The sequence below is a fragment of the Argiope bruennichi genome, chromosome 1 (assembly GCF_947563725.1).
Source record: "Argiope bruennichi chromosome 1, qqArgBrue1.1, whole genome shotgun sequence".
In the NCBI taxonomy this organism is placed as follows: domain Eukaryota; kingdom Metazoa; phylum Arthropoda; class Arachnida; order Araneae; family Araneidae; genus Argiope; species Argiope bruennichi.
The window spans coordinates 24,425,631-24,450,620 of NC_079151.1; the positions used below are offsets into that span (position 1 = coordinate 24,425,631).

At 27.8% G+C, this 24,990-nt stretch overlaps 1 protein-coding gene across 2 annotated transcripts in view; it reads right to left on the minus strand.

The window, feature by feature from the left end:
• The window catches only part of LOC129969435 (nephrin-like), a 344,289-nt gene that overhangs the window by 86,379 nt on the left and 232,920 nt on the right, over window positions 1-24,990 (minus strand). For both annotated transcript variants that reach the window (XM_056084015.1, XM_056084007.1), the window contains exons 2-5: window positions 18,145-18,489; window positions 16,429-16,539; window positions 14,558-14,761; window positions 4,953-5,249 (exon numbers count right to left, since the gene is read on the minus strand). In XM_056084015.1, the coding sequence (XP_055939990.1) occupies window positions 4,953-5,249; window positions 14,558-14,761; window positions 16,429-16,539; window positions 18,145-18,489 (957 nt within the window). The remainder of the gene's footprint in view (window positions 1-4,952; window positions 5,250-14,557; window positions 14,762-16,428; window positions 16,540-18,144; window positions 18,490-24,990) is intronic.

Genomic DNA, 24,990 nt, shown 5'->3' on the forward strand with positions numbered 1-24,990 from the left:
CCCCTAAAACGGCTAGCAGCCGCCCCAAACCGACCCACGTGGTTGTTATAGGGTAAATTCTCAAACCGCCCCTCTGGAATCGAGAAAGTTTATGAAAACCATAAAATGAAAGATAAAAATTAGATATGTAAATATGGATAGAATTTGATTTTTTAGAAAATGAAATATACAAAACATTTCTTTTGTGAACATTTTGATTGGTTACATTCTGTTATTCAAAACGCTGAGTTCTTTTTAGAAATTTTCAATGAATCAACGTTAGAATTATGATCATTATTCCACCAAAAAATCAGCTATAAGGGAAAAAAACCGATCCTAAGTTAAAAATATATTATCAAAAATAAACAAATTTATAAGCATATACAAAAGTTGATGTTGAAATGTCAAAATAAAAGTTTTGGAAGCGCAAACATGCAAAAGAACTTTCATTTCTCGCATGCATAAAGTGAAAAGTAATTAGGTAAACAAACGAGATAAAAATTGACCTGATATGTACGGTATCGCTAATTGTCGGTATAGATTAGGGATTTATTTTCTTTGGATGGAGTTTTTACTTTATTATCAGACATGTAAAATTTAATAAATAATTTTGTAATTAAAATTGTGTATTTATATATGCATTTATAATACATGAATGACTTTATTTTTGGGGAAAGGGCGAATAATTGTCAACTTTTTAGTTTTAATTTGTTTGTTAATGAAGAGAACACAAAACCATTTTAAATTTCAATGGAATATTTCTGCCCGTGATGAGCAATAACATGGTATTATTTCTTCATTTTCTTTGTCCATATATAAAGTGGTTATAATTAAAGTTCCACTTTGAAATGGCCACTGCAATCTTGGAATTCCATAACGAATAGAATTTTGCTGAATATTATTTTCAAAAGAATGTCAGACTCTATATTTCTTATTCCTATGCCTTTCTTATAACAGGGATAATTCCCTCCATTAATTCACATAAAGACTATTTATTGGAAATAATTAGCATTTATGAGTGCACATTGCATATATTCAGGAGCAACAGACAACGCACAAACAGCAGAACACTTAATGCACAAGACAAATTCGCAGAAAATTTGTATACCGCTTTGTCAAGTACCGCATTTCTAATTTCAACGTATTTGAAAATTCGGCATTTCTGTAAGACGCTTTGCTTGCATATTTGATATATCAAGTCATTATATAGCGAAATGTATTCATTGCTTCAAACTCACTGCCTACTTAAATCCAGAAATTCGCCGTAACGTGAAAGTAACATATGGATGATAGTTAGCGGCATACGTTTCCGGGACAATTACCGGTTCACAAATTTTCATGATTACTAACCCGTTTCAACATGAGGACTTTCGTCTACATTTCTTGGAATGATGTTGCAGACCATGTCGCTCGTATTTCCATATCAACTTAGACCATCTCAGATGAATATACTTGATATAATCGCTTTTCATCTTCTAACAGTGCTATGCATATGTTCAATACAGCTTCGAACACTTTTTATAAATCTGATTATTTTGCAACAGTACTAGTTGCTATTAATAAAATATATTTTATCCGCTTACGGATTATTTTTAATTTCTCGTTTTATTGGTAATTTGAAATTTTACTTTGAGTTCTCAAATAAGTTATTTTTGTTATGATTATTTTCCTAATCACAAATAATTTTTTAACTGATTCTTATTTATTTCCTAATGTACTAGAATTTTGAGACTCTGCACTCGGTACTCTAATTTTCATATTTTCGAAAATAAATTGCGAATTAGACATTTGCCAAAAAATTTCTCTCAATATTAATGGCAGGATCTATAGTAAGTTTCGAAAAAATTTATTAATAGGATAAACAAGTTTAAAACAATTACGAATATTCAGCTTTTAAGCATACTAATAAAAACATATTTTAAAAATTGTTTTCAGTTACTCGATAATTATGTTGTATGTATCATAAATGCTTAATTTGTAAAAAAATATTTTTAATTAATTTTTTAATATATTTTCTTCATACGAAATTTTGTAATGTTTTTCGTTTTTCAGTATTCATTAAACTAATTAACTTGTTTTTATCACTAATGATGATAATGCCTTTATTAATAAAAATGATAGTTTAATAACTCTTTTCGTAAACATCTATGTACTCTAAAAGTTATTTAGTAAACAATTTTTTTTTCAGATTTTTTGAGATTTGATAAATGATTGTTCGTAGCAAATGATAGATGTATGAAAGTGAATCTTTCTGCTTTGAATTTACCAAAAATTCTTTTTTAAGGCAGTCAATTGAATCAGATGACCAGGATGAAACAGATGATGTTTCAACGGAAACATCAATCTTTGCTAGGTTTAGCATTTAATCCTCCCAATCATTGAGCTATCTATAAATGATTCATATTTCAAACCCTCAATTCTCCAATATAAGTTTCGAGATTTAAAATCTTGGAATCAAGAACGATTTTTAAAAATGAACTCTATGCTTATTATTCTATAATAACAATAAATAATTTGAATTTACTTTTTTTGTTAACGAAATGTATCTTGTGAATCAACCCATATCACTCACATTTACCTTACTTTTTAGTCTTGCTAGATTTATAATGATGAAAAATGATGCAGCTAAACAGACTTTTTTTTAAATTTAAAATCTTATTCCTTCTGAAAAAAATTAACATTCTAATCTTCTTATCTCAAGAAATCTTGAGCCACAGAAAAATGCCTGAAATGTATATCATAAATAATCTATAAATGGATATTCCAACTGTTCAAGACTATTGAAAGAAAATAAAACAAAAAACAATATTGTTGTTCATTGGAAATCAATATTAACTGTTGGCAGTTTAAATGCAAAACTATTACCAGTGTTTGATGTGTGCCGCCCTGAAAATATGAACGATATCGACGGCGGAACGATATCTCCTCCGCAATTTTTTCCTGCATGTCTAGTGTAAAGATTCGAAAGATTGCAAATATGCATGTGTAGCGATAGTTTAATTTTCTCTCGAGCTACCTTAAACAACAGACGATTGTTCTACCACAAGTTATCATTGATGAATTTCTACAGGTGATAGTTATACTATCATTGAGGAAGTTAAGATACGTATACCTGCAGTTTTCCAATACGTCACACTATACATGCTGGAAAAAGGAGTGGGGTGAATTATCATACAGGTTGCATTGCTTATATTTGTGGAGATAATCATATTGAGCACTTATAACTTTGTTGAAATTAAACTTTCAACTGCTAATTTTGATTTCCAATTGGCAAAAAAGCTACATGTTATGGTTTTGTTTTAATAACTCTGCAAAGTTGGGAAATTTATATATGACCACCTTATATAATGGTGAATACAATTGTTCAGGGCTTGTTTATAAGAATCATTCTTTAGAATTCGTTTGTGACTTTTCCTTTGAAATGTGTAACTGGTTAAATCTCCTGACGCCACACGCTCATAATTCATAACTAAAATACACGATGTGCAAAATTTGAATCCGTTAATAAATTCTCGTGTATAAATTTTGATACCATTTCTATCATGTTTTTAGAAAAAAAGTATTTCTCAGAATTTATTCCACTGGAAAATATTCTTCAAAGATTGCTCACTTTTTGTATAAATATTCTTCTCTTTCTGAGTTATGGACATTTCGAGGGAAGAAGATTATGGATTCAATCCTCTGGATTTTTAGAAACTGATAGACCGGTGTGCTTTTTATCAACGAATTATTTGCAGTTGGAAGATTTTCTATTATCCTTCCATATGAAATATAAATGTGCTTCAATTTCTTTCCCCAGAAAGAAAAACATCCTACTTCAGGTTCTGCAAAATGATACCCTACTTCCATGTATTGATATTAAATATTGTTTCTGTTTCATGTGATACCTAGTTGTCACACGATCGCTTTGACCAACAGAAGATCCTACGGTTTCCTTTTGTTATGAATATTGGAATCGGGGTCTTTCAAAACATTTATGCTAAAACAAGCGGAATTTGAAACTGTACAGACCTACTTTATTCGAAACCTTGGAGGAGCAATTCTTATCATTGAGTTTTGAGACATTACGCTTCAGTGTAATGTAAATTCAAGACACATCCAGTCATTTTTTTAATTATTTACATATGTATGCTCACATTATTTATATTAACATAAAACAATTTCATCACCGTATTAGTACAAGATATTTCACGATATATCTACGATGTTATCTGAAATTCTGAATGTTGGCCAATATAGTAAAAATGTCCAACAATGACGTTGGACATTTTATGCTAATAGGGTAATAAAATAATTTTGTTTATAGTACAAAAGCACAGCAATTTTTTAATCGTTTCGTCGTCGTAACGCGTCTAGCGTGTTCTAGTGAAGCTTTTGCAGGGCGGTCGTGACGCTCTTCAAGCAGTTTTCTACATTTTAAAACTTTTAAACCTTTAAAACGCTTTATAAAGGAGTTTTGAGTTTTGTTTGAGTTTTTTATTTTTGTTTGTTCTAATGTGGCGGGAAATAGAGAAAAAATCACACATTTTCGAGGATAGGAGAGGTTGGCGAAAGGGTTAAAGTCTATAATCCTTCTTCGCATATTTTGAAGGTTAAGGATGACTAGAAAAACTAAAGAAAATAACTACTTTTGAAGTTTACTCACTTAACTTAAAATTTTCTACTTTCGAATTTTGGAAACGTTTAAGTTTGGAAAAGTGTATATCATTTCACCACAGGTTTAAATTTACTTCATCCTGCCTTACACCCTGGCTTAAAGCTGAACAAAAATGTGAGAAACAAAACAATGAAAATTTTATTGATTTTTGGGAAGTTGATACATTATTAATTAATCTGAAAAAAATATGATTATCTGAAATTGGTGCTAAATTTGATACACTCACTTTTTAAAGAAACCATCGATACTTAACTAATTTACATGCAATCAAGCAAACTTTTTTCTATTAGGAATGAGTGCGAACCAAAATACTTACAATGTACATTCAACGGCCAATTATCTTGAACAGGAGGATGTGCCAGAACTGGATTTTCTGCCTTGCAAGTAACAGTTTTACCATTATCGTCTATGGTTGGTCTTATAATCAGACTGCTGTAAGTGATATTTTTGCTATTTGGTATAGATTCTTTTCCAGTTTGAATTCTTACGTTGTCCATCCACCAAGATATTTTAGCAACAGGACGAGATCCGGAAGTTTCACAATGCAGCCTCACTTCTTCACCGACTTTCAAAGGTTTTTGTGGCGTCGTTATCTTAACATACAATGGTCTCACTGTAAAGAAAAAGAAGATACATTGTATACAATTGAACAGAAAATTTGAATAGTTATTAACGTGAAATAATAATAATTATAACATAATATTTTAATAGAAAAATCAAATGGTTAATAGTAAAGTAAAATACAAACAATTGAAATATTTTTCAATCATTTTTCTATGATAAAGAATTTATTTTTGAATTTCTATCATCCTTGAATGGTATTAAAACCATAAACAATAATTCTCAAAATGATAAATGCTTATTGAAAAATCATTATATTATCTCATGTTTAGCTATGATAAATTTTCAGTCTATAATATTAAGTAAGATTGTCGTAATAATCACTGTAGTGTTTTGAAGAATATACTGTTTGCAAGAAACACTCAGGTGTTGGTTAATTTAGCATCTTTATAATATAATTGCATATAAAATAGTTTGAATACAATGTAAACATTTAGTTCCCAGATTTAAAGTATAAATATTCATTTGTAAAGTTAAGTTCTAAAATAAATCCCAGGATTAATATTATAATTCTCAATATATGAATTCATAAATCGTTAAAATAATATATGCAATTGTTATTTTCTCATAAAATACAGTTATGAAAATGGAAGGAAACTATTGAAATTTTATTGTTTCTAATGATTTCTTTATATAATTCAAAAATTTGTCTCGTTATTTTTACATTTAGAGAGAAATATGCGCATAATTATAAAAAAATTGGAAATATTATTTATTACAAATTATAATATTGAAAATTTTAAAGATGTTTTAATTCTAAAAAAGGAAATGTTTTTTTATAAAACGGCAAGAGTAATTCAATGAAAGAAATTCTAGTAAAACTTTCCCGCGTTTCTAATAAAGGTGGGTTTTGAACAATGCTGTGAAAACTAAAAATGTTCAGATTTTTATTTTCTGAGTCCCACACTTGAGAGATTTTTCGCCTTACAGAAAAGAGAACCTCTAGTGTATACTATTTATTCCATTATTTGAAATTAAAATTTGACACAGAATTATAATTAATATGATAGCAAGACCATTTGGCTTATTTAAATTGATGTGCTTTGAGTTTACAGCATTTGCATTCATGTGAAATCATAAATCAATATAATATCAGATTCAAAATAGATTTCGTTCAAAATTTCATGTGTACTTATACTTTAATTGTTTCAATTGTCTACCAGATTTATCTACCTCTTTCTTTTTACGTATTTCGTATATTTGTATTCGGATAGTTAAAGAAACATACTTCCTGTGAATGAATTGCATTGAAAAAGTTGCAGAAATCTACTCTAAATCCATTAATAAATTATTCTAACACTAATAAATTTCATGTATAGAGCAAATATTAAATTTCACCCATCTTTCGCAAGTTGTTTTGGGATTATTATGTTCACAGATGCACATACATAATTCTAAAAATATATTTTTCAAATTGAAATATGTCTGAAACTTGTCGAAATCTAGAATTCGAATTATTTCATGATTGCAATATTTTTCTTTGTACCGTATACGAGAAATTTAAAAGAAGCAAACTGATTCTAGCTATTGATAAGAATACTTCTTATTCATTAATAGAAAAAGAATAGACTTCAACAAAATCCTTGAAAATATTTCAATTTTCAAGAATATTACAAAGTAAAATAAAGTACTCGAAATTCTGGAATGATTAATTCTCAGTGGAATATTATTGCCATCAAAGAGTGATTAAAATTGTGCAAATGTATTCTCAATAAATGAAATATGAATGCACTCTTTAATCATCTCATAACTGAAGTCTCTTCTAGATTTATAGCGCACGTATTCAAAAAATATCCATCAATAAAATTTTTCTTTAATTAAAAATTTTATGAGAATACTATTTCATTAAATTCATTATCGCTCTTTCAAAACTACATTAAAATATAAGATATGTATTTAAATTATTTCCGGATAAAGAATTAATTCAGATTATAGATGCCAAATTATTCGACAAGGAATAATTACTTGTCAAAATTAATTATAGAAGTAATTATAAACTCAATCTTCAAGTTCTTTAAATTTTTCCTATAATTATTTATTACGAGTTTTATACATTTTTTTTTAAATAAAATGTTGCATTTTAACAAAAGCAATTAATAATAAAATTGATTGAAAATCGGCCTGCCCTTGACTTTTCTAAAGCTATCTATTGCATAAGAGTTATTATTTTTATTTTAATATAATTTTCTTCTTAGTGATATTTTTTGAAGGGTTAATTTAAAATATTTTTGTATGTTGAAAATTTTGTGATCCCATTTAAAAACCGTGAATAAACTTTAAAAAAATGATTCAACATAATTTAAAATAATTCTCAAAATTCCTTTGACGCACTTGCGCTCAAGCAGAATAACTCCAAAGAAGAAATAGTTTTCATTAAATACTCATTTCTCATTTTTTTTTATTTTGAAAACATAATTGCAACTTTCTATCTTTCTATTTGGTATAATTTTCTATATTTCTGAAATTTATCCATTACAAAAATCGTTTGCATGAATTTATTTACCGAAATTTCAGGTTGAAAATAAGTTTTTTAATATGCATTTTCAGATCATAATCTGAAATAAGCATGCTTACAAGTATACAAGATAATTTGACAGCAAGCTGATGATGGTTTTGAGATTTTAAAATTTTTTGCTGGCTTTTTACTTTTTCTAAAATTATCTCTTGCATTTTTTTCTTAAATATTATTGAAAAATATGTATAGACCTTTTATTCGTATATTCAATGCTGTCAGATTTAAATTTATGTTTCTAGCGAAAATATATCTGGAAATAGAGTTATATGCACACAATAATTATTCTTATCTATATCTAATGCATTTCTACTGTTGTATAATGCTTTCATTTATTAGTGTTTTTATTTGAACATGAAATCCTTCCTTATATATGAGCTGCATAATAAAAGGATAAAGATATCAGTTATTTTGCAATCACGATTTCAAAAAAAAAAAAAATCTTTATTGATTTTAAATCAACATCATCACCATGGCTGTCCTAAAATGATTTTGATAAATATATATATATATATATCGATTTATTTACAGATAATCATAAAAAACACTTTCCCGATGTATGACCCCCTAGTCGCCTATTAACTAAGCGAGTCAAGGGGAAATTTCAAATATTCTTATTTTAAGTTATGCTCTCAAGATTATGAAGATATATTAAACACTAGAGCCAACCCTCCACTCTCCGATTACGATTGCAATGAAAATATTTCGAAATTTCGGAATGGCAACACGCCCTTTTTTGCTGCACAAATTGATTCGCTTATTAAAAATTATAAATGACCTTTAAACCATAAAAATATGACAAGAATTGGAAATGTAAAATATTTGTAAATAAGAGCACTGTAAAGAATCGATAATTACTCAAGAACGAAGAGAACATTTCTATTCATTGATTACAAATTTTCAATGCACTTATTTTCTCAAACTTCATTGTCGAAAATTATTAATAATAAGGGAGAATGCAACATCACAGGAGAAGTTTGTATAATTTTATATTTCATGGCATTTTCAACTCTGACAAATCTCATGGATTTGATGTGGATACCTTAGATTTCATATAACCTCAAAATCAAAAATTCATCGAAGTGAAGTGAGGGATAGTGGTGTCCTGAAATTGCCTATCTATTTGTAAAGAGTCTCTCAATGTAAGCTATTGCAGCATTTGTCCAATAAATGTGACGATTTTGGAAGAGCATCATTTTGCATTCATATAATGTCACTAATGTTATTTCTCTGCTGGAATTCTGGAATTTTGAAACATTGTTTTATGTTCAGAGAAGAATCTGAGTATTAGTTTTAAGCTGAATAAGAAAATTTGAAATTTCCTTTCGACTGTTTGAACGAACAGAAGTTAGAAGTTCACGTATCAAGGAATTTCTTCATGATCATACTGTACTTTTTTAAAGGATATTCTTTAGAGAATTTAAGAGTTCCTTTGTACTGTAATTTTCAGCCAGGAATAATGCTGCTAAGAAATGATTACTGCTTTTAAAAAATATTTCGTTTTATCGAAATTACACCCTTTTAAGTAATACATAATATAGTGTAAAATTAAAAAAAATGTTGTGTATATTTTATCTAATATCAAAAGAGTATAAATTTTAAGATTCTTTGATTCTGTACAGCATTCTTCTTCGTGATATTATGCAATGTTAAATAATTCTTTATGATACTTTAGAATATTCTGAGTTCATTTCTATGTACTGAATAATTTAAAATATTTTTTTTTCATTATATTATTACTATTAAATAATACTATGCAATATTTTGTTATTCAATAAATTTTAATTTATCGAATAATGCTAAACAATATTGATGAATATTATTTGGACTGGAAGTATAACATGTATTTATTAATATATGAAGGAGAAAAAAAAAGATTTATTAGCCTATTTTTTTCCCTTTCTTTATACAATGCTGATATCCAGATAATCATCATTTCCATTGTCTCATCATTTAGAAAGCACTTTGAGTTTCAAAGCCAGAATCTTTCTCTTTGATAATTTGAGTCCTGAATTAGATGAATAAGTTTCGTAATCGCAAAGGTATACAGTGAAATCTGAGTATAATGATAATGTCTATAGAGACACTCTTCGCCATTACGACATTTCTACTTTACTTAATGTATTTGTAGCTGTATATTGCGATCATCACTTGTTTCCTATATATATGGAAAACAATAATTTATCCTCTTTATAAAATTCAGACTAATCTAAATTGACTTATAAAATTCAGACTAATCCCTTGGGAAACTACATGCCATCTTTGGGAATGTGAGATAGCACATGAAAGTTGTTTGTTTTCTTGAAGAATTTATTTCGCTGTTGCTTTGAAGCTTTTGTAGCAGAGAAAAGAGCAGCAAAGAATGTTACGATTTAGAAGTATATAGGTGTTTGTTGTAATTGTAAATTACAATTTACGAACAAGGGACAACAAATCAACGAAATGCTGATTCTTTGTAGTTTCTTACTCCATTTTTTTTTTTTTTTTTTTTTTTTACTTTAAGGTTTTAACTCATCAACCATGTCAAATATAAAGGTGAAATTTATATCTGAATTTTTTGTTTCAGAAAACATGGCCTAGAGAAGGTTAATAAAATGTAATCTAATGAATGAAAATAGAATGGAATGAATGTAAATTAAATGTCTGCTTGCTGCATGTATAGAACTTAAGACTTTGCAGATCACCATTGTGCAGTTTATTTTAAATGATAGCTTAAGATGTTACCTTTTCATTCTGTGTGGTCACAATAAAATTTTTTCTTTGTAGCTTAGAAGAAATTATTTTTTTTGGAATGAAAGTGATGGCTATACATAAAGTATTGGCATTTGAAGAAAATTCGAATCATATTTTTTTTTTTAAATTGAACAAAAACTGAAGCAACTGGATATTGATAAAATATATGGGATTGTGTAATTAATGAAAACTTATTTTTCCTTTTACAAATATAATTTATTGAAGATGCTGTAGAAGTGTATAGCAATCGAAAAAGATTTTAAAATGTCATCAATGATGATACTGACTAAAATACCCTAAGATAGTTCCTTGAGATGGGAAAGAGAAATGTGCCCATTACTATATCAGTTATCTATGAAATATTGAAAATATTCCCGTCTTCGCAGGCAGCCAAAATTCCAGTGTCAGCTACGAATGAATTGACTCTTTTTGTCAATGTTATGAGATAGCTATTGGTTTTTAAAACTGTTGTGAGTGAAGAAAATTCATCCTCTATGTTGATGAGCACGCATTTGGAGTGAAAAAAAAGGTAGAAAAAATGCTTTATTCTTATGATGTGTTCAATGCAGTTGAAATTGTTTTGTTGAATAAACTGATGTTAAGCAAAACAATGTATTTTTCCTTAACAGAAAAACTTGTAAAGGTGGCAAAAATAAGATCAAACTGTCCTGCTGTGATCAATTGAATCACGAACAGATAACGCGATTAATTGTACGCGAAATCATGATGTTTTACAAATGCCAAAAATTTAACATTTGAGAACAAACAAATAAGATGATTTGGTTATCTTGAGCTATTGGTTTCTTGATGTTGATAAATACATTGCTAAATAAACGAAGAAAGTAGTTCTTATATAATTGACAACTGAAAACTTCGAAACACTGCTCAAATATAGGGAAACAGGTTTTACTCTGCTGTAGATTGCCCGTCCATCCTGTAACTGTTAGATTTAGGCATTATAGTTTCAAGTGATTCTGTCGAAAATGATTAGTCCAGAATGCTCGTATTTGGATAATAAGTTCAAAATTCCATATACAGGTGATGTAAAAATCTTTGTAAAAATGACTTTGGAAATTTAAATATGTGACAGCATCTACGATCCAGAAACAGTAGGGAAAAGCGTCGCTTTTTTTAAAGAAAACGTAACGAGAAAATAGATATTGATCTTAAAATTTCAAAGAAAATGAAAATTCGAAAAACAGATTATCCATATCTATTAGTGCTTTCTAAAATTCATCAATATTCATCAAATTTTATATAATTCTTTTTTTAAAAAAACTGGGATAATGATGCCTTATTGTTCAGTGGCGTAAAAATAAATCCCGAGAGTTCAGAGTGATGATGAACTCTACTTGAGTAACGTAACACTGTTGGAAAATTTTGTTGTGGAAATACGAAATTTCCAAATAAGCATCTAAATTCATTAGAAATGCTGAAATATATGTGAATGTAAATACCATTTTCATCAAAAAGTCAGTAAAATAATTAATTAATTGATTTTCTTCCTAAATAATTTATTCATATATGGTTTTTATAAAATAAACTTGTTTTTATATCCCTCTTTCATTCTTATTTTCTTATTGTTAACATTAGTACATTTTCCATTTCGGAGTACTCATAAAAATTAATATAACTGAAAGTTGAAAAACATAATTTTATATATTAAAACTGTCTGTAACGTTAACCCACCTATGACAATATTTTACCTAGGTCTCTACAGAATCGTTATAGAAAGGTTTAACTGCATTGTGATAATTAGGATGCGGAGTGACAATTAGGATGTTCTGCTCAGTAAGAAATAACATGCGAATACCGTATTTTATTCATTTTAATGAAATTTATGCTCTCACATGTTCTAGCTGATAAGGTAAATCAAAATAAAAAAAAGAAATATTTTCACTCATAAGTAAGATTTATTTTTGGAATAAATTAAGAAAATTAGGTTCAGATGTAATTACTTTTAAACTTATGAGGATCATTTTTTTAGAATCCAATTACTTTTTAGTGTGGCGAATGGGCTTGATTTAATTTAAGACGAAAAATGCATTTAGTTTTTATGGTTATGTAACAGCATTTGAAGTTGTTAACTCCGTATGGATAATCCATCTTCGTGAAACATTTACTGAATTACTAAAAAATATTTTGCAATAATGAAATTTGTTATAATATAGTTTAACTAATATATTATTGAAAAATTTCCAAAAACCTTTTACTTTCCCAATTGTAAATTTTGATTTTGTAGCTTTATATATCAACTTCAGTGAAAATTGAAAGATATAGTTGCGAAAAAATATTTTGATGTGAGTTTTTTTTTCAAAAAAAAAATTCAAAAAGTATTAATTTCTAATTTTTCAATCGTATGTTTTCGAACATTTTTTATGAAATGAAAACTTGTGGATATTTTTTGACAGATAAATATTAATTTGAGTAAAAATATTCTCAATTTTAACAAAATAAATAAATTCGAATTTCACAGATATAATTGATTTTTATGAAGTACACAAAATTCAAAATGAAGATAATTTTAATAAAAAGATAAATACTTTAAAAAGCATCATCTTCAAACATGACTCTTATGTGATTTTTTTCAAAAATAAGAAAATTTAAGAAAATTTATATATATATATTTTTTTATTCAATAAATACGCTTTATTTTTTTTCATTCATATTTGAAAAAAAAAGTTATCTTCAGTGAATTTTCAAAAGGGAGAAATTTTAATTTTTCTTTTCTGAAAAAACAGTGAATTTTTAATCTTTTTTACTGTAATTTTACGAACGATTCGCATTTTTCATATAAATGAAGTACATGGATATATAATTAAATGAAGTTAATAATAATACTTTTATACTTTTTGAACATATAATTAATTTTATAATGCTATTAATTGCAAAACAAAATAGATCAATACCTTGAATATAATTTTTAACTTAATTCGAAAATCATAAGGTTTGACTATATTTTTGATGTTTATTCTGTTAGGGAACTTTTTATCTTGGAATTTGACTATAGAACACAAATTTCCTTTAAGCTGGTTAACCAAACTTTATGGGAATACTATTTGATTTATTTTTTTGCACACTTCAACTGACATCATCAAACCGTCTATAACGGTCATCGGAAAAGAATATTTGATTAGGGAAACTTAAGTATTGTGAAATATAATTGACTGTGTTCTATATTTTGCAAATACATACATATTATATATATATATATATATATATATATATATATATATATATATGTGTGTGTGTGTGTGTGTGTTTGTAAAAGATGCATCGACTAAAATACCCAGTGTATTATAAATATTTGTAAAGTAAAAACAGGTAAATCCCGAGTTGTCTATGATGGAATTTCAACTTGATTCTAATTGCTATTGAAATATTAGATTAAAAGTGAGGAATATAGTTTCGGATTAATAAGCAATGTTTCAAAAAATTTCTTTACAATTTTTGAGTTTAACTTCTTTTATTCTCCATCTATAGAATTTTTAGAAGACTAAAAGAATTTTCTCTTCATAAATTTTTCAAGAATTATTACCCATTTATAAGCGATTTTTCTGAGGAAAGATTGAAAAGAAAGAAACTATATAATGAACAATATTACGATAAAGACTTACTGCCTCATTGTGATGATTCCTGAGTAGTATAGTGACCGAGACTTAAGGAGAGTATAGAAGCACGGACACCAGTCATATGCGATGCCATTGGGCAAAATATTTCAATATTTATACGATTTTATGAAATAAAGTATCATGGAGCGAAAAATATTTTTGTAATTTTCTTACAACATTTGGTCTTTTCCTGTCTTAATTTGTAATTGAACTTGCAGTATATTTTTTATAATAATATTCGATATATCATGTTAACCTAATGAAAATCTTGCTGCGATAGATAAAGAACTTCTTTAAAAAAATAATTAGCAGATAAATAATGAGTAATAGTTTGTCACAGAAAGAATAATCGCACCATAAATCACAGTTAGGATCGTAACGACAAGGAGAAAACAAATCTTTATTATTTTATGCCTTATTTGCTTAACAGTAATTGTCACTTACGGTTCAGATCTATTTTGATGTGTTCCACCAGAGGCCTTGTGAGATTTGTGCTGGATGCTTGACAAGTAAGCTCCACCAGAAGATCTGTCCGCCGAAGCTCCAGGATGACGAGTTCGTTCCTGACGTAATTTTGGGAAGCTCGATAAAACGTGTCATCTAACAGCGATCTGTCACGCCACCACGTTACCGAAGGTGATGGATCGCCTGCAGCGAATAAAGAAATTGCATCAAAGTAACGCCTCAATTATGAGATCAGTAAAAAGATTTGCTGACACGGACATAAACATGTAACAAACAGGAGGAAAAGAACAGAGAGGGTAATTTATTAGACAAAAGAGGTGGACATGACATGCGCTTTGACTATCGGCTATGCAATTAAGAAGGCAAACATTGCATGCAAAACATGTTTAGCATTCAATTTTGATATATAAAGAGATACATTGTCGATGGTAGACAGTTAAAGAGTCAATGTGAGATATTTTTGACGAGAAGACAATGAAGCCTTTTTTTTTTTTCTTTCTAAAAATGACTTGCTTTTGATTCCCGATAATTTCAGCTTAGTTTATTTTTGTATTATGCATTGCTTTTTTATTTTTTAATTGAATTTGAAATTGTACATTCAGTAAATCTTACACAGTTTTCTTTCTTTTTTTTCATAAACAATTGTTTCAAATAGTTTTAGCTTTTTTCTCAATTGATTAAACAGAGTTAAGCTATCAAAAGGGTTCAGTATAATATATTACGATACACTTTTCATAACATTAAGGAATATTTAAGTATATCTTGAATATGTAATTAAAATTTCAAAGGATTTGGTTTATAAACAAATCTTTATATCTAGAGTTTATGCAATACTTTATGTCTTTATGTCACCACATAATCTTAAATTCACGTAAAAAATTGTTTTGATAATATTAGATTCTTGAATAGAGAATTCTTAATGTATGTGAATTTTAAAGAAACACTTATATGAAATCTTAATAATTTGAAATGGAACTTGGAATTCTTTTCATAACATCATTTGCTGAAGAAATAAAACGGATTGAAATAAAAATACAAATTCAAGTTTTAATTAACTAGAGACAAATTCATGTTTTATTAATTTTTTCTGAATGTTTATTTCATTTATTAATATCCGTATTAAATTTAAAAAGTTAATTAGTATGTAATATATATTAGTTTCAAAAGTTAATAAATATTTAATGTATATAAATTGAAACAGTTAATATATAATGTATATTAATTGAAAGAATTAATTAATATATAATTAGTAATATGTTATTCTGTGTTAATTAATTTATTAACATTTTTATACATATTATATTTATATAAATGTTTTGTTTTAAGAATAATAAATAGTCAGAACCAAACAAAATAATATATCCTTCAAAGAACATATTAATTTGTAATTCAAAAAAGTAGAAATGAATTACTATTTTCCTAAAATCTGTATCAAAGTAATGTTTTTTTTTAAATAATGAATCATTTTAATTGCATTCTTCATTATAAAGTAATGAAATTCAATTCTATGCGATTCATATCTGTGTATATTAATGAATTCTCCATTTGCTTCAATTGGCTTAGCTGAATACTAATTCTAATTAATTTCCTTCACAATATCCATTATCAGACTCTTTAAATACATTTGGAAAAATCCCAATAGAAAATATCAGTCAAGCGTTAAAGAGGACAACCATTTATACTGTTTCGAATTCAGTGGTTAATAAATAAATCCTTTTAGTAGAGATTAAAGAACGCTGAATTGAATCAGAAAGTTAGTGCGGAATTTCAATTATTCTCGACACGCTAACATCGATTACCTCATCAAGGCTAATGATTAGGTAATCTGAATGGCAGAGATAACCTCTTACCTCCTTCTGCTTCACAAAGCAATGAGAGATAAGCTCCTTCATCGTAAGGTCCGGCTAAGCCCTTTAACCTTTGTCCTCGGTCGTCCATTATCACAACAGATAGGGGAGGGACTGCAAGAGAGAGCAAACATGTAAATGGATTAACTAATCATTTGCTTTGGGCTTTCTAATAAAAAAAAAGATCACGATATATCTTTCAGCGTGGTAGATATCATTCCTGGAGTTTCATCGATTTTTGAAATATACTAAAAATTTACACGTTTAGATAAAAATAATATCATCAGCAATTTTTAAATTCAAATTACATTGTTAAATGTGCTCTCTTTTTTAAAATTTATTTGAGACGAATGATATGAGAGAAAAACCTTTAAGTGAATAAAATAGAAATTTATTTAATTATATAGAATATTTCCATGTTTTTTTTTTTTTTTTTTTTTTTTTTTTTTTTTAAATACAAATGTTTGCTAAATGGCTTAAAGTGAACTTGTAGATTGTTTCTGAGCAAACATATGGAACAGAAATTACTTTTAGTGATAATAGTGGACAATTTTAAATTATTCTATATTCCTTGCAAATTAAAGTAATCAAAATGGGTGATAACAGTTGCATCTTTATTCATGAAATTTTTCTAATATTTTTTCAATATATATATTAGAATAGAAATTCTTTTAAATTAACGGTAGTATTAATAAAACTATGTTTCGAAACTGAGAGTTGTTTGATTGTTTAAAATTCTTCTTTAATAAAAATAATGTTAATCGCTGGAAATCCTGCCATTTTTAGATTTTCAAATGTAATGATTAATAAAAGAAAATATTTTCTGATGATTTCCACAACTGTAATTTCAGATTATAATTATTTCAGACAATTTAACTATCAAACAGTTCAAATTTCAAAGTTACAATTTCGTTATACATTACTAATTATATTAATTTGAGATTAAAATATAAAATAAAATAAAAGTAAATATATAAATAATGTTTTAAGGTACATATATTATTTGGGTTTATTTATTTTTCTATAAATTATAAATATTCAAATATTGTAATTATTTCAAAATTTCCAATCATAAATATACTTTAAAACTATGGTTTTTATTATTGAGCAAGCTAACATGTAGTGTTTGAACCTTAATATAATTTAATACTGAAAAATATTATTTTTGTTCCACTTTAATATTTATCAGTTATACATTTTATTTATATAGCATAAGGTAAAAATATATTTATTATAAGTCTTGGATTTATCTATACATGGATGACATTGTATGTTATTATTTTTTCATTGTAAATATTCTAATTCTCCATGCATACTGTAAAATTGTGTATGAATGTTCTTAAAATTCTCATAATGCATTCTTAATACTGTATATTATGCAATACAGTATAATGTGTATAATTGAATAATATTAAATAATATCAAATAAAATTGTATTATAAACTATATTATGTTGAGTTAATTGAATATTTATTGACATCTGGAAGACGAATGAAATATCAACAACAAAATAATTAATAGTCTGATTAATAATTATTGAAAAAAATTCAGAAAAATTTATTTTTCAGAAAATAATTAAATCGTATATTCATACAAAAAAAAAATGTGTTCACCAACGGTTTACAATTCTTCAATTAAATATCAAAATATCATGTTCCTTAATATAGCAAAATAGAAAAAAGTCTACCAGTGAAAAAGATTTAAAAAATATATACTTACTCTGTATGTTGAGCTTGACAATTCTAGTCACAGTTCTAGATCTTCTAAATTCTATGTTACAGCGATAAATACCTTCATCTTCTGCCGCGACAGAATCTAATCTAATTGTCGGCGGCAATTTTGTCACATCAAAATAAGATCTGTCAGCGTATTCCGGCACTGTAAAGTGTTTTGGATTGTCCCTGGTGCCTTTTCGGAAATCCACTGTATAAAACGGCACTCTCTCCTGCTCTCGGTACCACAGCATCAAAGATACAACTTCTGGGTCCTCAGGAAGGGTAAAGTTGCAAGGCAGATGAGCGTCGCCTCCCGCCACTGCTTTGTACTCGGGGATTGGCAGAGATACTGAAATTAGATAAGAAGGAGAAGTTTTTAGATAAGTTGCATGAGATCTCATTTCTGTGAGAGATCAAATTAAAGGAGTAAAATCTAAATTAGTTTTGCCCAAACTTTAGCAGATTAAGAGATTGCCTGCATCCTCTTGAATTTGAAGATGGATTTCGAGGAGCTGAAAGTTAATTTGATGTAAGGATGCAAGTGTTGTTTTAAAGCTTCGAGTACATGTTTTGGAATTCACTTGACCTAAATAAGATAGTGTCAATGTAAATTAAATTACTGGTTTTAGAAAGAGTCACTAAGTTAATGTGCAACCATTTTCTTAGATATTTTCCCAATCGAAATGTTTTACTTTATACTATCTTGTAATAAATTAATAAAATCATATACATTCATCAAGCACTGAATTAACATTTAATTAAACTAAATGTTTAATTGAAATTCATTCCTAAAAAATATTAGCTATATTTTCAGCGAGGATACTTAAATATGCACGATTTCGTAAATCTATCTCATGAGAGAATAAATATAAATTCAATTCATCTTTAGAGTTAAAAAAAAACCCATAAAGGTATAGAAAAAATAAATCAAAAAACTAAATTTATATAAATAATTCATATTAATCTAAATGAAGTATCTTTGACAGTCCTTACATAATTTAATTATTGATAATTCAAACATTTATGAAGTATTTTGCAAATTTTTTTCAAATATCAAACATTTGTGCTTTTCAATTTTTGAAAATGAAAGTCATAACAGGAGAAAGTTATTTACTAGAAACTTTCAATAACACAATAATCATAGGTTTTTTTAAAAGTTTTTTATTTAAATTAGCTTACAGGCATTTCAGTTTAATTTGTATCTGTACTGTTTTGCAGCAAGAAAAACTACTGGAGGACATGGAGTAAAACTTTATTTGTCGGTTTGTGGTGGTTAGGGATTGCAATACCGGACCAAAATTTCAATACCGGTATTCGGTATTTTTAAAATCTTAATACCGGGATACCGGTTTTAATACCGGTATTAGAAATTTTAGAAAAAGAAAGAATACAAGGTGTGGGTAAAAAATTGTAAGAACATTTACTATAAATTTAATCGGATATGAATTGATTATTTTCTTTTCTTCTTTTTCATTTTAAAAATCATTATAATTATGTAAATACCATAAGACATTTTCTATTTCGGTATGCCTTTCTTCTGTGCGATTTTTCAATGTAATATATAATTCTTCAGATAGTGATGTGTGCTGTTCTTTCATGATTGCAACATGAAATTTATTGTTGCATTAGCTGTTAATAAATTAAAATCTCTCCGACATAATGTCTTTATAGTCAGTTTTGTTGGAAGTAGAGCTGATATATTTCTAGATATTAAGTCGAATTCACTATCTGAAACATTAATTTACAGGTTTAAGTCGATTATTGCTTTTTGGATTGGATTTCTAAATTTCAAAAATCGTTCCATCACTAGGAGTAAACTGTTCCAACGTGTTTTAGAATCTAATATTAACATATATTCTGTTTTATTTTCAGTTAGTATATATTATAGTAATTTATCCTTTTTATAGGGGAACGTTTAAATATCTTAACAATTTATCGAACTTTATAAATTATAGGAAGCAATTCTTGATAGGTTAATATTTCATCCCCATTAGCAATATCTTCTTCAACAATTACATTGTCATTATCTTCATTGTCAATATCAATCTCACTGTCACTTTCTTTAAAGTTGGAATCCGAAGTTTCTATATCCACAGTATTTGGATTCTTTTGTTCTTTATTTTTTTGGTATAATACATCTATTACTCCTAATTGAATTTCATGAGCATAGCACAATTGCTGATTTCCACCAATCAACTTTCCAACTTTTTTCATAACTGTTGCTCCATTAGTCGTTATGGATACAGTATCTTCTTTCAGGGATAATCCATGCTTCGATAATTTAGATTTAAGCAATTAATTAATCCATTAATTAGCTAATTAATTTCGTCCGTTAAAAGACATAAAAACAAAAACGTATACTATTTTGCTATGTTGGCGATCCCTGAACATATAGTGGAGACAATTTAAAAAATTTCTAGTAAATACCGAAAAACCGGTATTTAAACTTGTGAATACCGGTATTACAAAATTGTAAAATGGCTCAAAATACCGGTTTTCGGTATCCCGGTATACCGGTATTGCAATCCCTAGTGGCGGTGGAGTAAAAATGATGTAGCCTTGCATTCATTATATAGTTTTTATATTTCTATTCATTATATAGTTTATTTCTCCCGGAAACCAGCAGGAATTGTTTAAATGATTGTGTGTGTGTGTGTGTGTGTGTGTGTGTGTGTGTGTGTGTGTGTGTGTGTGTGTGTGTGTGTGTGTGTGTGTGTGTGTGTGTGTGTGTGTGTGTGTGTGTGTGTGTGTGTGTGTGTGTGTGTGTGTGTGTGTGTGTGTGTGTGTGTGTGTGTGTGTGTGTGTGTGTGTGTGTGTGTGTGTGTGTGTGTGTGTGTGTGTGTGTGTGTGTGTGTGTGTGTGTGTGTGTGTGTGTGTGTGTGTGTGTGTGTGTGTGTGTGTGTGTGTGTGTGTGTGTGTGTGTGTGTGTGTGTGTGTGTGTGTGTGTGTGTGTGTGTGTGTGTGTGTGTGTGTGTGTGTGTGTGTGTGTGTGTGTGTGTGTGTGTGTGTGTGTGTGTGTGTGTGTGTGTGTGTGTGAAACACTTTTCATCAAGAATATTTCATATATTTCTAACTGGGATAAATATCGTAGAAATTTTATTTGTTTAAACTTATAAAACATGTATTGCTTCAATTTATTATAATAAATAGCATTATTAATGGTTATGATAATAATTTTGTGATGATGAAGAAGTCTATCGAAATAAAATTAACTATTAAAATCTTTTTCATTGCGAAAATGAAAATTAATAAATGCAATATTTATCCAACTTTATCTTCAAGACAATTGTAAATATAACTAAAATCGTATTACGCTAAATTACAGCAATAATCTGCATAAATTAAAATAGAGTTTTAATAAACGTCTTATGTATTAACTAATAAGGGCAGTATAATCTGATGATGGTATATGTAAGATAACAGTTAAAAATATGAAATGTTTTATAAATGTATATTGTCTAATTAAGAAATCAAAAGATTAAAATGATTGAAAGTTAGAAAGCTTTCAGCAGAAATGTTATCCGTTATAAATGTAAAAAATATTCTACAGAAAACCATATTCAGATACGGCAGGAAAAACAAAATCAATAACTTCAAACAATAATTTTATACCTAGGAGGTAATTAAGTAATTAGGGTTTTGGATTTAAAAAAAATATAGGAAATAAGATTAAAATTTCACTTAAAATTTCTCAAGACACTAACCATGTAGTAAAGAATGTCAATAAAAGCATTTGAAAAAGAGCACTTAGAAAGCTTTAATGGCTTGTGTATTGATAATCAGTTCAGATCAATACATCATTAATAATCTAACAGACGTCAAAGACTCAATCGATGGTCATTAAGCTTATTCTCTTGTTAAAAGGATGATTATCTTTCTCATGAATTTCCATAACCAGTTTAAAAAATCATGTATATATTACTGGAAAGACTTAAGTGTACCTCTTAAAGTCTGCAAAATTAGTTCCTTTCTATTTATTACAATTTTTGTAACGTATTATCTACTACGATATTTTTATTTCTGTCAAATGTTTTTAATGTTCCATAGATAGCGTAGTTTTTCATAAATAACGTAACCTGGATATTTCCATAGCGGCATTTTTATTAATGTGTAACTATATTTCTCTGTTCATAATTTCAATTATATTTATTATTATATATAATTTGATTGACATATTTTACTTATTTTCTATGAAACCCAAAATAAATATATGCTATTTAACATAGTTTAAATAACAAGTATATTTTAATAGTACCGAATTTCTAATTTAATTTGGAATTGTTACCAGCTACATATAATTTAGGAAAAAACACAAGTAATTACATCAAATATCATGTCCATCATTGGCATTTAACGACAAACCATGAATTTCAAAAAGAGTTATAACAGAAACATTTTGTGTTATATGCAAGAGAAAATGCTTTTTTTATTCTTCCTTTCATTCTCTGTGTGTATTTTAAGATTGTTACTTAAATTATAACTGAAAGTCCCTTGATTTTCAGCCCTTGTTCCATTTGCATAAACAGACTTCAATGAAATAATTTATCACAACAACGTCATCGTCTCCAGATACTTTAATAACTGGGTTTAGCTTGTTTAATTAAGTGTAGATTACGAAATGCATTTCATAATTAGTCAAGCATATGAATTGCAAATAATAAATTGCTACGAGTGTCACGTTCTCGTGCATATAGCCTATTGCGTGCATTTCTACAACGTCGTGGCTTCTGAAATTAACAATAATTCTCTTACAGACCATATTTCAAAGACTCTGAAAGCTCCATTTATTCCTAGCATCATATGTTTCCAATACGTGCTTTTAGAATGTTAATTTTAGGTTCTAGAAATCCATCATGCTTGCCGTCGCCACTCATCATATTTTAGAAGGTTATAAATTTTGCTCCGGAATTAATCGAGTTACTTTTTCTTCTATTTCAGAAAATTGTGTATGGCTTGATTATATCATCAAAAATATAGTCAACTATTAAATTTGTATTTTTTATAATTTAAATGCATTTCATAACATGATTTTATTAAACATTAACATGGAAAAAGAAGAAGAATGTGAGGACATTCTAATTGCAAAAGGTTACTCAGAAGTAAACCATTGAAAAATAATGATAAGTTGTTGCCATCTTATAATCCTTTATTTTTTAATTATTTTATCGTTGTAAAAAAATGTCTAAATTAATACATGCATCCAAGGGTGAATGAAACTATTTTTCAATGAAATAGAATTGCGGGAAAACGTGCAAAGTATTTTTTTAAAATTCCAATGAAATGAAATTGTCCATTTCTATCCAAGGAGAATTCAGAAGTTTCTTTGGAGGTTTCCCATGTTATTTCATGAAACTCAAGCTTTGAAGGGTATGAGAAACAATATCGTGTCCAGTGTTACATAGGAAATGTCGTAAAACTAGCTAGAACAGTGGTTTGGCTTCCTTTTTTTTATATTTGCAAAAAGAGTTCATTCTGAAATCCGCTAAGCTAAGTGGTCTATCATAAATTTAACGGAGAAATTTACAACTTACAAAAAATTGTGTGTATAACTGTAATAGTTTCATTCAATAATTATTTTACTTAGGGCGGAACTTGATACTCACTCTGTTCTCCACAAAAAAAAAAAAAAAAAAAAAAAAAAAAAAAAAAAAATTCAAAGCGAAAGTGGAAAGTCTATCCAATACTTTAGCTATATAGTGTTTTTGGATTTCTGTACTAATTGCGTGATGGATCTTAAACATCTAAATGCACATTTTTAGATGTATTGAAGCCAAATTGATATTCCATCATAAAACTGTGCAAAGACCGGGATTAGACAAAGCTTACAATTTTAAACCAATTGCAAATTATAAGGATAGGTCTTTCTTAATGTAGCAAGTTTGAAATCTTGACTCACTACACATTTATCAGCTTCATGTTCCGATAGATAGTGGATCTTCTACTGAATTGTGTCAATAATCTACGATTCTATGGTGTAAAAATCAAAATATTAAAGATGACTAGCCAAGCTAGAGAAAAAGGGCTAGAAACGAAATGCTACGATTCTATGGTGTAGAAGCCACCTCATCATACTAGAGTGGATCTTCAAATGTGCTATTTTTACAAAATTATTTAACAATGGTCCTCACTGTTAAAAATAGGAACTTATCATCCAAATCTACTAACATTGAACTTTTGGGACTATGGAAAATGAGCTGCACTAATACATTTTCCAAAAATTAATTTTGAATTATTAGAAACTATAAAATATACAAAATTATGTTAATAGTTTCCAATATTTCACCATGATTCTGATAAAATTATGAATAATGAAACGGTGATCCCACATTGTGAGATCTATTGATTCTTTTGCCCCCCCCCCCTCCTTGTCATGACATGAACAAGCAACTAAATAATGTGCTGAAATCAGAATTTCATGCTTGAAAATGTATAGTATAAAAGAAATGAGAACGAGTTTCTTTGAAAGCGATTGTAAACAATGCTGTGCCTTGTAATATTTCTACAGTGAGTATTGATGAAATACTATTTTTAACATTGCTCCAAGCAAACAACTTAGGATTATGCATTTAGGAAAGCACTGATTATAGAACGTCCATATTAATTCGATTGTGAACTTAAATAAGACATGCATGTATAAATACAAATTATATAGTGTTTTTATTTTAAATGTGATTTACTATTACGTTCTATTTGCTATACCGATCTATCGATTGTTCTGGATATATATAAAAACGTTACTTTCCAAAATTTAATATGGTCAGCTTTAGTATGTTATTAAATTTTAAGATAATCTCGTATTAACCCTGTCATTAGCAAAAGTTTTGTAAAGAAAATCTCTCTTCAATCTATT